General features: G+C 45.2%; 1 protein-coding gene across 18 annotated transcripts in view; it reads right to left on the bottom strand.

Moving 5' to 3' along the window:
• Nucleotides 1-17552, bottom strand: part of ZNF462 (zinc finger protein 462) — a 135828-nt gene that overhangs the window by 21195 nt on the left and 97081 nt on the right. For all 18 annotated transcript variants that reach the window (XR_013759657.1, XM_079113337.1, XM_079113324.1 and 15 more), the window contains 3 exons: nucleotides 13630-13897; nucleotides 12059-12195; nucleotides 2877-3100 (listed from right to left, as the gene is read on the bottom strand). Coding sequence is in view for 17 of the 18 variants with exons in the window: in XM_079113337.1 (XP_078969463.1) it covers nucleotides 2877-3100; nucleotides 12059-12195; nucleotides 13630-13897 (629 nt within the window). In the remaining variant the exon portion in view is untranslated. The remainder of the gene's footprint in view (nucleotides 1-2876; nucleotides 3101-12058; nucleotides 12196-13629; nucleotides 13898-17552) is intronic.

Raw genomic sequence — 17552 nt, 5'->3', positions numbered from 1 at the left:
CATTTCCATATAAATATTAGGATCACCTTGCCAATTTTACCAAAATAAAATCTTTCTGTGGTTTTGCTTAAGAGTATGTTGGATCTGTAGATCAGTTTGGGAAGAATTCCCAATACTGAATTTTCTAATCTATGAACATGGTATACATTGTGATAATTTAGTTCTTTTATTTCTCTCAGCATTACTTTGCATTTTCAGTGTTTGGTTCTTACGTTAAATTTATTCTTAAGTATTTTGCTCTCTTTGTTATTATCTGTACATGGAATTGATCTTTCTAAAATTTCATTTTCAAGTTGTCTATTCTAGTAAATAAGAATATATAATTGATTTCTGTGTATTGATCTTATACCCTACAACCCTGCCAAACTCACTAATGTCCTTGTAGCTTTTACATAGGTATTTCAGGATTTTCTAAGTACAAAGATCACACTGAGAATAAAATCAATTCTGTTTCTTCCTAACTCTCCTGACTTCAATTCCTTGTTTTTGCCTATTGTTCTTGACTTTTGCATTTGAATTGCCAGCAAATTTCTCTTTAGTATATTGACAATCCCATAACTCCTTTCATGAACACTGAAATCAGATTTTCATATATCTTTCTTCCCGATGAATGATCATTTTTAGCTAGTGCACAGTGCTACTGCTTATCAGCTGAAAATTCAGTTTCAAAAGCACTGACATCTTTATTTACAAAAGTGTTTGAACAATTATTTGAAAATTTGAACTACCTTTTGCACTCATTGTTTAGGGGGAAAAAAACCCAGTAAACACAAAAAGGAAATTGCTGGTATAATAAGCACAAGTCTCATAAACTTAAAGACATTTGAGACAAAAGTGAAAATCATTAGGCATGCTGAAAGGGACAATTCTTTAGCCTCAGATGCTCATTGGACTTAATAAGCTGGTCAACCAATGAGAAAGAAAAAATTAAAAACATAATATGACAGTGAAAGTGTAACATCAAAGACTGTCTAAAATTCAAGGTATAATTAGTGATTTTATAATGTAGTTCAGGACTTTCAGAACACAACTGCCTTTATGATAGGTAACAATTGCTATATTTCAGTACACATTCAATTCACAAATAGTCTGTGGATCACACTGAGTCTCAAAGTAAGGGAAAACAAGGACTTCATTTGATCTTACACAATTTCTGAGAGTGGTGTAACAAATCAGAAAAACAGACCTTCAACTTAAGTAGCTTCCCAAAGCATATACAATAAAAGGTGGGGACAGGATTAAAACCCAGGTCTTCTGGCTCCAAAAGCTCTAAATTGGGTCCCTACTTTCCTGAGCAACCCCTTTCCCTAACCTATATCCTGAAGCCTCAGACTTCCACCACTGTTCAGGAAGCCTCTGGTTTCAGGTCTGGTATGGTTTCTAACATTCTTCGGACTTCCCCACTGATTTACAAGTTACCATGCAACAACTGGGGAAGCATTTATCTCCCTGATTTTCTCTGCCCCAAAATATGAACCTGAAGCCTTGAACCCTATAGTAAAAAAGGTGCTGCATAAACAAGACCTATGGGAATTAATAGAGGAAGCTTGGTTTGAAGCAGATGAATGATTTTCCCTTAAGTTTGGATTACAAATGCCCAGGAAGTTGGAATAAGAAATACTACTATAATTCAGGCTCTTCCTCCCTGCATTCACTTTTTAGGCAGTGCTGGAGTGTGAATATATTCCAAAGCAGAAGTTGCCATAAAACCATTAAACTGTGGACAGAAGACAAAGTTCAGACTCCTTTCTCAAAATCCCATAGAAAAATTCTATCCCTTGGATACAGATTAAAATCTCTATAATTTAGGTTTGTAGGACTAGAGAAGAGAGCTGTATTTTCACTGATGAGGACACAGAGTGTCTTAAGTGAACACTTAATAAATGTTCTGGACCAGGCTGATTAGAAAGGATTGATAGCCTGCTTTCACTAAGCAAACACCAATCAGTTCCTCCTGTGCTTGGGGCAAAAACACAAAACCAGAAATAATCACCTCAGTTCGTGATACACCAATTATATATATCTCATGTAGAAGGAGGGAGCCATCCTGCACGACTCTGACTCTCTGAGCAGCAAATCTTGGGAAGAGAAATTTTTCTACAAACCCTCTATTTTATGTTCTGTACTAATCTTTTTCTTTTTTAAATCAATTCCCCTCCCCAAATAAAACATACGGTTTATGACATTTATGACGTTCAGATTATGTGTGGTGACACCTTTGAAAATCTTGGTAGTTGGCAAAATATTGGAAACAACCTACACGATCAAGGACAAGGTGGAATATCTATCAGACACATTAGGCATCACCAACTACAGGTCGACAGCCTGTTGCCTATTTTTGCAAATGAATTTTTATTGGAAAACAATTGTGATCACTCATTTATGTATTGCCTGTCACCTTCTTGTTCTCGTGGCCCACTTGAGCAATTGCCACTGAAACCTGCAAAGTCTAAAATATTTACTCTCTGTCCCTTTTAAAAATATTGGCCAATGTTTGTAATAACACGTTTAAAATAATATGGAAAAAATACTGTCAGGATAATGAGGTGATGCAATATTTTAGGTATAGTACAATCAGAATCACATAAAACAAAGGAAAGTGGGTCTAGAAAAGAGACCCCAAGTGTCAAGCAGAGAGATCTGGGTGGTAGACAGTCAGGCTGATTTGCCCTTCCCCCACCCATTTTTGGCCATTTTCTGAAATGATCTCACATTTCTTTTATTATAGAAAAATTAAGCCTCACTGTAAAAGTACCTCAGAGTCCCTTTCTCCGATTGGTACACAGTGGGAGAGGCTGAAGCCACCTGTCTCCTAGCTTGGCCCCACCCCACTGGAGAGCTGAGGCCGGGGGAGGCAGGCGGTCCTGGGCAGGTACCTTATGCTCATCCCGCAGGTGACTGTCCAGCTCCTCCGTGTGCTTGGTCTCGTAGTAGCAGAGCTGGCACTTGTAGGGCTTCAGTTCGTTGTGCTTTTCTATGTGCTGCTGAAGGCTCTCGTCGCTGGAGCACGTGAAGGTGCACTTATCACAGCGGAAAACCACTCCCTGCAGGTACCTGGACAGCTTGGAACGGCACACTTCAATGGGGACAACCCGCTCTTCTGTGGAAACAAACGGAATGGAAGATGGGCGTTTTGCTGATGGCAAGCAGGTGTTCTTTCTCTGGAAGACAAGAGGAGTCTCAACCGTCATTCAATTCCGCTACTTCTCACGGGTGAACTGCACACACACTGTCCCGTCCCCAATCCTGGACAACATATGCCTCTGGTACAAGTGAGTGTTCTGAAGACCAGCAGCTCACTGTGCTCGATCCCTAGAATGGCGCCTGAGTAGAGGTGGGCCAGGCTGATGGGTGCTTGCTAATGCTTGAATGGAGGTGACCTGCCGTATTTACCAGCATTAATTATTGACAACAACCTTCTTCCTCAGCAAATGGTATTCAAGTTGCATTTGCAGATGTCTCTAAGGGGCAAGGAAAGTGACATTAACTGGCATTTGTGTGCTACCACTGGGTCGGCACCTGCCTTCCTGCCGACACCTCTACAAGGATAGAGTTACTCCCATTTTTACAGGAAATAAAATGAGGAACAGAGTATTTAACTCTCCAAAGCTCACAGAGTTGTAACTGGCAAAGCTGAGATGGGAGTCCAGGCCTGCCTCGTTGCAAATCCACTGTGGCCACTATTTCCAATCCCATTCCTGTTTCCCCTTTTAAGATGTTCTCAAGGAGACTCTTCCCTTGCCCTGCAACCAAGGGAACTCTCTAATTAACCACAAATCTGAAAACAAAGAAACCTGCACACTTTCATTCACTAAACTCTGACTCCAACACCAAAGAGCTCACAAGTGAAATGGCTGCAGGCAACATTGAAGGGGAGGCGGGGTCACGTAGGAGACATGGAGGATTTGTGCCTTTTCAGAAGATCTGTGATCCAATTGTCACAATGGAAAAAAGCTAAGAGGGAGAGAGGGAGAGGATTTGGGTGCGTTTCCTGTTAACACACCAAATGCTGTGGGGCTGGAAATGCGTGTGCTTGTTTACTTTGCACTCTCTCACCCTTGTGTTTAACTGCTCAAATTAAATTTCACACCAGTCTGCCCAGAGTACCAGCGCACGCGCCAGATATCCATAACTGGGATAAAATTAAAATCTGTGCTATTTATGCAAGAATCAAATATAGCGCATTTTCATGCTGTGTCTGGATTTCAGAAGACTCTGAAAGTTTACAAATGGACGCACACAACATATACTTACATTATTTAGAAACAGCAATGTGTTATTAAGTCAAGAAAGCATGATTTATTCCCAGAGCCACCGAGTGGCATGGTTTCCAGAGCGTCAGTACTTTGCACGCTGATGTGACTGCTCCTCCAGTCTTCCCTTTGTTGTTGGCCTGTGTTCCACCCCTGGGGAATTTCCCCCACCCAACGTCATGCCTTAGTCTCAACCACAACATTCTAACTGTAGGGCAGTGGCTGCCTTGGGAGTCTCTGAATACAGCGAATAATTGGCCAGCCAAACGCCGGGCAGGGGAAGCGTGGAGGGTGGTGTCTGCTACGTACTCCCTGGAGCTCTAATGCATATGTTATTTTCCCCATACAAAGAGTCAGTTGCTTATTTAGAAATATAAATATTTTTAAACCAAAGTATAGCAGACAGCTAAGAAACACATGATTATAATGTAATCCACACATTTTCTTAGAATAGCAAATGTTTAACAGTCTTCTAACCATTCAGTTCCACGGTTTGGTGTAAATGGAGAAAAAATGCTTTGGCGTAAACCAGTGAGTTTTAAGGAGCCCATGCTAGGATATTCTACTCCTCTAACCCAGGGTTTCTCAATAGTAGCATGATTGCCATGTGGGGGCCAGACAATTCTTTGCAGTGGTGTGGGGGCTGTCCTGTGCACTGGATGCTGTCAGCAGCCCTGGCCTCCACCCACTAGATGCCACCAGCACCCTTTCCTTCCCAGTTGTGACACCCCAAAATGACTACAATTTAATGTACCCTGGGGAGGCAAGATTCACCCCAGCTGAGGACTCTCCTCTAAATAAAGTGCAAATATGAAATGCAACTGCTCCATGTAAGACAGTGCTGGCCATGGTCATGAGCAAGCTGGTACCCAGCATGAGACAGGGAGCGGCAGGTCAAACACGGGACCATCCACACACTGGGATTTGGAGTTCATGGGAAGGGCTGGCGTGAACTTTCCAGCACCTCCCTTGAGCCTGCATCCCCTTTGCTGTCTTAGTTTGCTCCTGATTTATATCTTGTCATCTCCACTGCTTCCTCTTTTGTTCTTTGGCTCTGTCCTGTCCTGTCTGCCCTGGTTCTGTCGACCTCAGTAGAGATGGAGAACAGCTGGGTAAAATTTTCCATATAATGCCCAAACACCTTGAAGACTCTCCAGTCTTCACTTCCCATAGTAAGTAATTGGTTCTTTCAAACTTTTTTATACGTCTCCTTTTCAATTCCTCTATCACTATGTTGGTTTTCTTTGCAGTTTCCAATTTCATTATGTGTATCTAAGTGAATTTTATGCAAAGTTATGAAACTCAGCATAATGCCCTACAGTTCATAAGAATATTTAGTGTAAATGACACTACAATTTTTAAGTGACTGCTATGTTTCAAGCCTCTGTTAGGTGCTCTGCCCTCCCCGTGACATTTATCCTCATAATACCCTACAGAGTCAGTTTTATTTTCATCAGTTTGTTGATGTGGAAACTGAGAAGTTATCTCTAGTTCAGCATAAAGTCATAACCTGGGGTCACAGATCTGACCTCATTCATGCCCACCTCCTTCTCCCCTACCAAGAAAGCTCTGAAGCCTCTGACCAGCATGCAATGGGCTAATCAGTCTTTTATTCCAATATTTTAAAACATGTAAAAGTCACAGATTCCAAAGGTGACCACTTATGTCTGAACGTCTTTCCAGCATCTTCGGAATTGCTAACGGGTCATTTCCCCGCTTGCTTCCTCTGAAATGTGAGACTTCCCATTTCTAAGCTAAGTCATTACCAAAGTTTCAAGTCTCTTACTTATAGGTATTTTTACTAAGATATTAATTATAGAAAATAGTTAACTTTTCCTCCTCTCTAAAAACATGGCTAACATAAACAAGATTAAAAAAAAAAAAAAAAAAAGACCAACTTTGAAAGGTGGGCAAATGACCCACAGTATTTTCTGAAAGAGGGTATTCATTACCGAGGCAAGTGAAGGACATTAAGTTAAAGACTGAACTGTTTCCAGGTATGGACCAAGCCCCGTCTTGGTTACAGAAGATCAGAGCCCAGGGTGGTTTTCTATGGGGGCAGTGACAACTGTGGGTCTCTTTTGACTTCACACCTCTCAAAATTACCTTGGGTAAGAAATCACAGCCTGAATCACACTCATTGTGACTCAGCTTCCAGCACTGGCTGCAAAAATATTATGACTTCACCAGATCGACTACAAGATGGATTGTGTCTCTCCTCTCCTCCTACTCAAAAGATGCCTGGGGCTGCAGCAGGACAGAAAACTCAAGGGGCTAGACCCAAAGCAAAGCAAGGCCTCACCAAAGCACCTGCGTGCCAAGACCTGCCAGGAGCCCCTGAGAAGCGTGTGCCGTCAAGCTACAGTGGAGCTCGGTGGAAAAATGTGCAGAACTCCAACTATGGGGGGTCGTTCTGCTCAGATCAGCAGGAAAAGCATGTCACTGCGGAGTCCAGAGTTACCAAGTAAAAATTCTTCCTGGAAGGCAAATCACAACATACACAGGGTTTCTTCCCAGAATGCACCAAGTCTGAGCGAAGCAGGAATAGACTGGGAAGTCCTTCCTGCCAATGAACTTTATATACAAATGGCCATCCCGGAGGACTGAGCCCCTCTTTAGGCCAAATCAAAGACGCACCAGTTACTCTTTCTCAGCCAAACAAGTGACAAACATTGAGTACCAGAGAAAGCCATTTTAAAAATAACATTATTATTTTTTTTAAATCATTCTAAAATAAAACCATCCATAGGCACATGTCAACACAAGCAAATCAGCACCTGGTAAAGAAGCATTAAGGTTTGATGCCACCCTCCAGCTAGAAAGAGCCGAGAAGGGCACCTCTAATTCTATCAGGCAAAGGCATTTGGTGGGGTTGGAAGAGAACAGGTAATTCGGAACAGGTTAGCAATCGCACTCTAGATCTTTTTTTCCTTCTCACCAAAATGACACTGATCAGACAAAGCAGGGGAGATAACTTCCATTCTCAACTCCCACCTGAGGAATTCTGTTACATGCCGCCATTTATCTATCTATTGGGAAACAGAAACGCTAAGCTAACATGCCCACCAAAGCCCAGCGTGGTGAGTGCACAGCCACGTAATCGCAATGTCAATATTTGGCAAAACCATGTTTCATCCCTAAAATTCAACCTGTGCCCAATTTTTCAGGCTCACCATCGGGGTACGCGGTACATATGGGCAAAGCGACAAACTTGATACACTGCATTCGGGAACTATTTATTTACTTGTTTACTGTCTCTTGTCTCAGTGAAGTTCAAGTTCCTTCAGTGTAAAACCTTGCCCTACTCTTCCCAGCTGCATCCCTGGAGCTCAAACATTTCTAGCATACAGAGGGTGTTCAACAAATATTTGCTGCTCAAGTGAAAACCTACCGAAAGCCCTAACACCATTAAAATCATGGGCTTAATTTTTTCCTAGTTAGACTCATCAAATTATGGCCAATAGCATCAAATGTTGATCTGACCTAAATCCAGAGTTCCTGAAAGAGAGGGGTCTAAACCCATGTTAAATTTGTATTTCACACATGACTCATCAGCAATTGGATCAAAATTTGTCTTGGCTTCCCATCCTGTCTCCAGAGTAAAGTTCAAACCTCTATATTAGTTTCCAAACCATCCATAACTTGGCCAGAAAAAGCTTTTCTAGTTGCCTCTATTCTCTTCAGGTACCCAGCACAGCATCCTGCAAACGCGTCTTGCTTCCACTGACCTTAGGGGTTCATTAAATTGTTCCTTCCCCTGAGAAAAGAGTTGAATAGTGTCCACAGAAATTTGTGCACCCCTGGAACTTCAGAATGTGACTTTATTGGGAGCCAGGGCCTTTGCAGATGTACTTTGTTAGATGAGGTCATACTGGGTTAGAGTGGGCCCTAAAGTCAATGCCTGGTGTTCTTAGGAGAGGGTACAGAGAGACACAGGGAAATGAGGCCACAAAGAGACAGGGACAGGTTGCGGTGTCTCAGCTGAAAGCCCAGGATGCCCAGGAACACTAGGAAGCCTAAGAAGCTAGGACAAGGCCAGGAAGCGTTCTTTTCCAGAGCCTTTGGAGGAAGATGCCCCTGCCAACACCTTAGGTGCATACTTTTAGCTTCCAGAACTGTGAGAGAATATACTGTCTTCAGACACCCCGCTGGTAGTCATTTTTTACAGTAGCCCTGGGAAACAAACACACCCCATGCAAGGTCTTCTCTGCCGGTTGAAATGTTATCAATGGCTCCGTCTGAAAGCCACCCTCATCTACCACCTTTCTCTATCCAAACAGAAACACAACTCCTAGGTGTCCATCACTCACTGTCTTGAATACACCATGCATTTGTCCATCTCCTCAAGGCACACAGGTCCTGGGTCTTACATATCCCTACATCATGACCAGACAACCAAGCACAGTGGGGCATGCAGCAAGCAAATAACGGACATTTGCCAAATACGTGAACAAACCCTACGATCTCTCTCACCACAATCAGCACAAATCTCTGATGAGTTCTCATTCAGATCTCCCACCAGGGAAACACATTCTCTCCTCCCCTTTCTAACTACTTAAAAAAAAAAAAATCTATGTGTCTGGACAAAAAGTGACAGAAACTCTATTCTTGCCAGCAGTAGCTCTCTCCTACGGCCGTTTTATCCGGGGTTTAATTCACTAAGGCCTCAGAAAGATCTCCTACTGCGGACCCCAGAGACCAGCGATGTTTATTCATCCAGAGTAGGAAGAGCACAGGTGCAGAAGGAGCTACATCTTGTTGCCCTGAGACCAGTCTCAGTGCAAAATTGTGAGGCAGACATCCAATCCTGTCTCCTGACGTGTCAAGACCAGCTTCCCACTGAGCTGCCATTTTGAGTTGAGATGGACACCAGAGCCAGGCCAGGACACAGATGGCAGACTCCGCTCTTCTGGAGCCCTCGGCCATCTGTGGATCAGTGATCCTCATCTCTGATCTCCAGCCCCACAGATCATTCTGTCCTTGAACCCAGCTGCTACTAGAATACTCCATAGGGTGATACCACCTTCCCAAAGGGGGATAGCATAAGCCTGTGGTTAAAGCCAAGGGTCAGACACACCTGGGCTCAGATCCCAGCTGGGTTACACAAGAGTCCTCTTCCTTCTTAAGGCGAAGAGTTGCTCTGCCTTTCTGAACTTGCTTTCCCTTGTCATCAAGGATAATGGTCACGTCCTCCTCACAGGGTTTTGTGAGGAGTCTACACAATGACCCAGGGAGCACACTCCATACAGTGCCTGTTACCTGGTGAGCTTCACTAGTGGGAGCCACTGCTGATCTTATTATTATGAATCCTCAAATGCTTGTGTTCATTTCAGGTTGGTGCCTTCTGACCTTCATGAGGACAATATTCAGATGCTTCCAAAATTACCTCCATTGGCAAACAGAGGAGGCCATAAGCAACCAGTGACAGGTAGCCAGACAGGAGATGGGATCACAAGATTGGGATTGAGTCACAGCTTCCCTGCTCCCTGGTTGGGTGATCTGCTAGCTACTCCAGCGCTCCTGGTGCTGTGGAACTTAGTACCAATGGAACACCTCTAGTCTGATCATCAAATCCGAAATCCAACACCAACACTGCAATGATGCTCAAACAATTTTGGATTTGGATACACTGGATGTTGGAGTTTGGATTGGGGATGCTTGATCAGTAAAGCTGATGTAAATATTTCAAAATCTGAAAAAAAAAGTCTAAATCTAAAACAGTCCTGGTCCCAAGCATTTTGGTTAAGGGACCCTCAGCCTGTGCTGTATTTGTGGTGGACAATGTTGCATCCACTGTCCTTTTCAGGGAACCTTCTGGAGAAATTCCTTTCGGTTTTCAGTGTCTAAAACTCCTGCAAATTTCCTGAACAACACCTCAAAAAAGTTAAACAAATATCCTGAGCATAGTTCACTCTTTGCTTCACTTCCATGGTAAGCTGGCATCTCAGAGCCAAATCTGCAGCTCACTGCTAACCAATGAACTGCACCTCAAGGCATCTATGGAGTTTCCACACCTGCCTGGCTTCTTCCTTCACACACTTAGTTGTATTTTCTACCAGTTATGCTTCATTTTGCATTTGTCCCAGCTTCCTCATTTGTTTTTAACCTGCAGGAATATCTTTACGCGAACTTAAATCCTTTGTGAAATGAAGTAGGCTACAAATACACTGGTGATATTAAAAAAAAAAAAACAAATGGACTCTTTCTGCACCTCAAGCTTCCTGTATATAAAGCGAGAGTCTCAGTAACAGCGTTGTTGCTCACGATGGTGGACGATGAACTGACCCTACGTAAGCAGCTCTCTGCCAAGTGTTCGAGGCCTCGGTGCTCAATCTCTTTGCTTCTCCCTTTCTTGAATTCTCAGCTCTGCAAAGTCATTGAACTCGTTAGGCACCAAAGCTCTGATCCCGCCGGGCAGCAATATGGGAAAAGAAGAGAGGCAACCACAGAACGTGAAGACTGGCTGTCTCTGCTTGCTCGGCAGCCGCGCCATGGATGGCCCCTGCCCAAGCCCTGTTGGGGCACTGAGCCACCGTGACACATGGGCAAGGGGACCGGAAGCCAGGTGACTGAGGCAGAACACCAGGCAGGACCACTCGGGCCAAGAATTTCTGCCTAAATGTTGCTACGCTGCTTTTCCCAGCTTGCAGGTGGACGTCCCAGCCAGCAACCATCTCACGTCTCATTAGAGTGCGAGAGGAGGAGGGAAACCTGAGAATGCTAAATGGCGAGCCTTCCGTGGCGGAGGCTGCAGCTGATGTGGGCATATCACAAAATGTACCCGCCAAACGCAGGAGTTTGGGGAAAACATGGGATACTTTTACACGTATTTCCCAAACACCCAGCATGTCAGAGTGAGGGACATCTCCGCAGGACATTGGTTGGCTTGGGGGCATGTGTGGCAAGCGTCAAAGATCTTTTCGGGGTTAAAGGCAAAGAAAAGATGGTAAGGAGTAAGAGGCAGGGAGGAGGGGAACGACTGAAGAGAGGAAGAGCAGAAGCACCTCGGAAGGAGGACTTCGGTCAACTCCCACCCCCGGAAGCCTCAGCCTTGTCAGGACAAAGCAGGCTCCAGGTAAGTACATCTTTCCCTCGAAGGCAAAGGGAGCCTGCGTGTGGCTTCACAGTGCTTTGACTGGCCAAGAGGAAACTGGACTCAGTGGAAAGTCAAAGTGGACGGATCAGAAGTGTCCCTGATTATCAGCAGGAGCCAACCCTTATGGACCGACCATGCCGCACCCACCAGGGAACTGCACCCAATACCGCTCATTATCTCACGGGCATGAGCCTCACTTCTTAAATCCAACACCCATCCAATGGGGTTCCTAGGGAGTATCAGGCCACCTTCCTTCCTAAGACTCTCTCCCTGTCCGTTTCAAGGGAAACTGGGCCTTCTGCTTTGGAAATCATGGCTTTGGTCTTTCCCAAAGGAGCTGCTCTACAACCAGGTAGACCTTCCACAAGCTGGTCCCTCATTCCTTCCTCCTGGGGTGCGTGCTGAGCATTGCGGGTGGCAGAGGGCTCAGGATGTAAAGCTCCCTCACGCTGGGAAGCCCTGAGGACACCTTCTCTGGGGAATCCATCCCCTTTGCCTCCCTCCCGGTGGAGGAAGAGAGGAACGCTTCCCGGCAGGGCAGTATTTCTATCCTGTTGACTGTCACCGCGGCTATCGCTGTGGTCCCTTGCCTGGAAGAGCAGGTGACCAGGACAAGGGTGCCGTGGTAGTCTTGAGAGAGTATTCTCAGAGTGCCACCAGGCCACCTGTTCCCGCCAGCACCTCTGGGAGACCGGGTCAGGACAGTTACCTCGATGGAGCACGATGTGGTCGATCATGTTGCGTTTGTATTTGGTGTGATAGAGGCAGAGGGGACAGCGCAGGTCTTTGGGGCCCTCCTCAGGAACCGCCGAATGCCCAGCTTCCACATGCATAGTAAAAGCAGATCTAGGAGAGAGGCAGGGGGAAAGGCAGGTGAGGGCAGAGCTCACTTCACCCCACAGCTACCAGCAAGCTCGTCAGGGCCATCAGCAAGGGGAGGTGCTCAGGAGGTCATGAAGAGGGACCACCCTCCAGCCCTTCCAAGTGCTCAGAACAGACAGAGCCTGAAATGTCTCATACGAACGGACGAAACCAGAGGTTTAATGGGCGAGGTCCCCTTATCACCCTGAGGGCTTCTCTCCTTGGGAGTGAGCCTCTTCAGCTCTGAATCACAAATATCTATCTGAAAAACAACTGGACCAAATTAACAGAGACCCAACAGTCCCCATCAAAGCCCAGCAGTTACAATGTTGGTGGGAAAAAGACTTTTTCCTCATCCAGTCCAGCCTTTTCTTGGGATATGATGTCTAGTCTCACAACCTCTCTGTGCACAGTCTGTATTGAAGTGATCTGAGGTTCTGGTCCTGGTTACCATAGGGCTCACCTGATTATGCAGGGCAGCTGTATATCTGTAATTCAGTACCGATGCGATGTTATGAAACAGCATTCTATCCGTGATGTTGTAAGGCATATTCTAAGCATTTCAGATGCATTGGTATCTTTACTTCTTTGAAGAGCCCTCTGAGGTAGGTACTATTATTATCTTTAATTTATAGATAAGGAAATGAACACAGAGAGGCTTAGTGACCTGTCTCAGGACACACAGCCACTGAGTGGCAAAGCTGGGATTTGCACTCTCCACCTGTGGCCATGACCTACACACTATCTCACAGGATGAGATTAAATCACAGGAGGGGTTTAGATTACATGATAGGAAGCATTACATCCTTTCCTCAAGATTGCCAGTTCTGTCATATACAGCGGCAAGGTGATTTGGATTTTCTTTTTCTAGATTGGAACAATCTTCCTATGATTGCTCAAGTCTAGTTTTCACTGTGCTGGGGTCTTGATTATGTGCCCTGAAATACTACAATCTTAAATAAGAATGTTCTATGAGGGGAACCAAGAGGAGCAAGTGCTGGATATTTATCCTGTTTGGTTTTGTTTCAAATTTCATATATATCTATATAGATTTATCTAAATTTATATTTTTTCAATAAATAAATAAATAAGTGGGGGAGGGACTGTTCCCTGAAGAGAAATCACTTACTTCTCTATGCACTGGACCAGTGAAATTCTTTGTTGCAAGCTCCCACTGTTCAGGAGCCCATTTGCTTTGGTTTTTAAACTAATTTGTTTTGACATAGCTTTTCTTCCCTTCTATAAATCCCGAGGCAGTCCTTTGAAACTAGCTTCCTTTCGTAAAGACTGAACCCAACCTCCGTATCATCCAATGGGCAGGGCCTTCCCTGAGCTCCAGGTTGGTAAGGGAAGAATGCGCTGAGGGGTGGAGCAAGGGCAGCCACTCTGCTTTCCGCAGCTGTTCTTCATGCCACTTACTTAAAGCCTGTGTAAAAGGAGCAGTCTTTGCACTTGAAAAGCTTCTTTCCACCGTGCTTGTCCCGGTAATGGCGCCTGATACTCTGGATGTAGCCAGAGGAGAATTCACAGAATTCGCAGTGAAGAACAGCTTCAGTTTTCTGCTCAGTGCCAGCAGCGGCCCCGGAAAGAGGCACAGGGCTCACACGGCTGTTGTTCCTTGCCAGGGCGGCTGACTGGTAGTGGTTCAACTGCTGCTGAACGTCTGGGGGCTCTGAGTACGATGAGTCTGTGGAGAGACAGGGAGAATGACAGGGGCACAGAGGACGCAGCAGAGGCTGGAGCGTGGACACCTGCAACACCAGGTTCCCCTCGTTAGCTGAGGCATGAGTGACAAGTTGGACAGGCACACGCTTAAGGTACAGGACCTGATGATCAGATACACAGATGTACTGCAAAATGACGACCACCCAAGTTAATGAGCACATCCACGCCTCCCCGGGTGTCCACTCTCCAGTGTATGCGGATCGCCCTAAGACCTCAGCACACTTCAAGTAGAGGATGCCTTGCTATGAACCGCAGTCGCCCCCAGAGCCCGCCCATCTTCTAACTGAACGCCGCACCCCTCACCAGCACCTTCAGATTAGTTCTGAGTCTTTTTCTAAGGGTGAAGGCGAGGATCCCATCTCTCGCCGTTCTCGACGACAGACCTGGGAACCGGGTGCCTGCTGGGAGGAAGGGGCTCCTCTTTCCATCTGACTTTGAGGGCTCCAGGCATTTAAAAATGAAATTCGGAGGTTAAAGATTTCAAAGCAAAGGAAGAAAAGTAAACGGATTTTTTTTTTTTTCCTAAAGGAAACTACAGAAGTGCAATGGGTTGCCACAGAATACCCGTTCCAGGGGGTGAGATAAATAAAACCCATGCAACGCACACAGGTGTTCACGGGGCCAGGGAAAGGGGACAGGGCAAAGCTCCTCCTCCGCTGGCCCAGAAGTATTCGTGATTTTAAAAAAATAAAAAATAAAAGTAAAAAAATTCAGTCTCTAAACAGAAACGCTCAAGCACATGGCACTCACGCAAGTATAAAAATGCTTTTTGCCTTCACAGTGAAGTGATTTGAATTTTAAAATACAAAAAAATCCGATAGTGTTCTCCTGGAATAGATGTTTAAAGCTTAGTCAGCATTAAGATGGAGATTTATTCATAAATCCCATTAAAATGAAATTCCAAACAAGTTTCTCTGAAAGATATTTTCAAGTCTGCAATTCCGGGGAACATGTCGGAAACGACAGGCACACATCTCAACCCCAGGAGCTTCAGGGGCACGTGGTGGGGAAACCTGATCCGGAGGGGAGGTGGGGAAAGCTCAAAGCTGCTACAGGAGAGAGAGAGAATAGTAAAATCTTAAAAAAAAAAAAAAAAATTAAAAGAGAGAGCCAGAAGGTAAAAGGACAGTCTTGAACCTTTTCCCGCAGTTCAGCTTTGAGAGTGAAGGTTCCAAATTCGACATTGTCCTGCACAACCTGCGGCTGCCCACGAAGGCGACACAGACGAAGTCTGTGAATACCACACAGAAGAATTTCAGTGTTAAGTTTCCTTGAAAAGAAAACAAAGGGCTCTTTTCTTAAGCCTTTCAAAACGCAAGGGGGAGAGGGGATGGAAACGGTACAAGCCTCCTCCTGATTTGATGGACACTTAATTTCCCAAAGCATGAGTCCCCAGGCGGGACATGGAGGGACTCTGTAAACCCAGACTTGATGAAACCAGGACCATCCATCCCCTCGGCTTGTGGAAAAGAACAACGGAGCCAGGGAGCCTCCCTGATTGTGGGCCACCTCCTGTCTTCAAAATACTAAAATTCCTTTCCTTCTTGCTCCCCTGCACACCTCCCCCCAATTCATATTCCTTAAGATCATGAAAAACCCCTTTGGAAATTGTAAACAAACCTGCCACACAAAAAAAATAAAACAAAAGGAAACTTGAACAATCTCCCCAAGCCTCCATGGGTTCATTACCAGGTGTAAAGGGAAGACAAAGAAAGAAAGGAATGACACATTGAATTCATCTTCCCCGGTCCTTTATCTCCTCCTCCTTTATTCCTCTACCCTCTCTGATGAACCCACTCAGGATCACAATATTGCAATTGTCAACTCCTCATTCTTTCTTTCAATAGCAGGTTTGTTTACCATTTCATGGACTCTTTGAGATGTTTTCTGTTTAAACCCTCAAGACCAGATTCTGCTTGAAACACACAATGAAGCGGGAAGCACACCCCACCTCTCTGGTTAGCTGGCTTCTGAGGCTGCAGGCCTCACACTGACGGCCAGCCAGCCTCCCTGGAAAGCCTCTCTTCTCTCAGTAGCATTGGTCCTGCTTCACACTCAGTTCTGCGGAACAGAAATACTGTCATCAACAAGGCCAAAGCCAGGGCCTGCTGCTCGAGATCCATCCACCATCCACAATCTACCTGGGGACCAAAGCAAACATCCCATGGAATGGTCTGTTCCTCAACACGGGGCCGCAGTTCCCTCCACGACATGGCCTCAGAGAGTCTCCCAGGTGAGCGTGGACGCTGGCTCGCGCCTCAGACACCAGGCACCTGGCAGCTTCAATCCCTTCTCAGCAGAGCTATGAAGCAATGAACAGCTCCCAGTCGGATGGCAAGGCAGGTGAATTGGTGTCTCCTTTCCTGCCACCCATCCCCGACCGACTCAAATCATGCAGTCACCTCTTAGGCAGAACCCCGCCCCAGGAGAAGAGCCTCCTTTTAGTTCCTACGTTTGTCTTGTCTCTAGGGTCTACTACCTATTAGTTCATCCATCTCAAAAAAGAAAGTCTACATTTTTAACTCCAGTATGTGTACGTTACAGAAAAACTTGAAGAAATAAAATGCAAGAGGTCTCAGGCAAAGCATCCCAAGAAAGGAGCTTCACCTCCCTTAAATGGCAATGCAAAAGGAACAGCTAGCTGTGTGCATCTACGCTACGAACTTCTATTGTTCTCCTGGTTAAATCAGGTGGATGGCTGTATTTAGAAAAAGCAGCAAACCCCACCATTTGTGGTACAGCTGTGACGGTGGCCAGGGCAGGGCACTGTGGGTCTTCTCTTGAGCTCCACTCTCCTCTCTGGTGCCAACATTCTCAGTCCTCTCTCTCACTTAAGAGTTTGTGAATAATGTACGATTTTAGCACTTTGGGCACTCAAGTGACAAAGGCGTGAGTGTGTATGATTCCACGGATCTTAAAAAAGCCCACTTGCTAAGCAACATGAAATTCCATCTTGTTCATGAGGCACAGCCTGACGAGTGGAAGAGGGTCATTCTGTACCCAGGTTAGAAAGGCAAACAGATTGTTAGCAGCAAGGGCATGTCACATAAGTTAAAGATCATCATTAAGACTATTTTCTCTTATTCTGAGCTTAGAGAAAGATAAGTGAAACCACCCTTTGTGGGTTGGGAGAGACAAACTTCTGGCCACAGGGAGACACAGCAGCTGAATGAAGCACATGGATATGAATTTAGTGGGAGATTCTGCCTCCAACGGCGGGTCACTCAAGTGGCCTGTGGTATCTACGATGGAGCCAACAGCAAAGCCTATGACCTTTAAGAACAAGTCATAGCGTAACACACTTCCCCACCCACCAGCCCTGAGATCTACAGTCTGGGAAGAGATCAGTGCCTTGACTTATGACTTTATTCATATGCAAAGTTTTAAAAATTACCTTTACTTTAGTTACATATAGGTACCTATTTTGTAAATTGTTGATAATAAGAAAAGAATTACACTTTCTACAATCAGGATCAAACTATAATTTCAGCACAGATGGGCACAGTGCCTATAACATTAGAAATTTACTGCGTAGCCAGCAATTGACTCTCACACCCACGGTGTGCCGTATAATCGGATCCCCATGGCAGTTTAACCATTGAGACAGTTGAAGTTGA

This window comes from Sciurus vulgaris (assembly GCF_902686455.1).
Source record: "Sciurus vulgaris genome assembly, chromosome: 15".
Taxonomy (NCBI): domain Eukaryota; kingdom Metazoa; phylum Chordata; class Mammalia; order Rodentia; family Sciuridae; genus Sciurus; species Sciurus vulgaris.
This window is presented reverse-complemented; position numbering and strand designations above follow the sequence as displayed.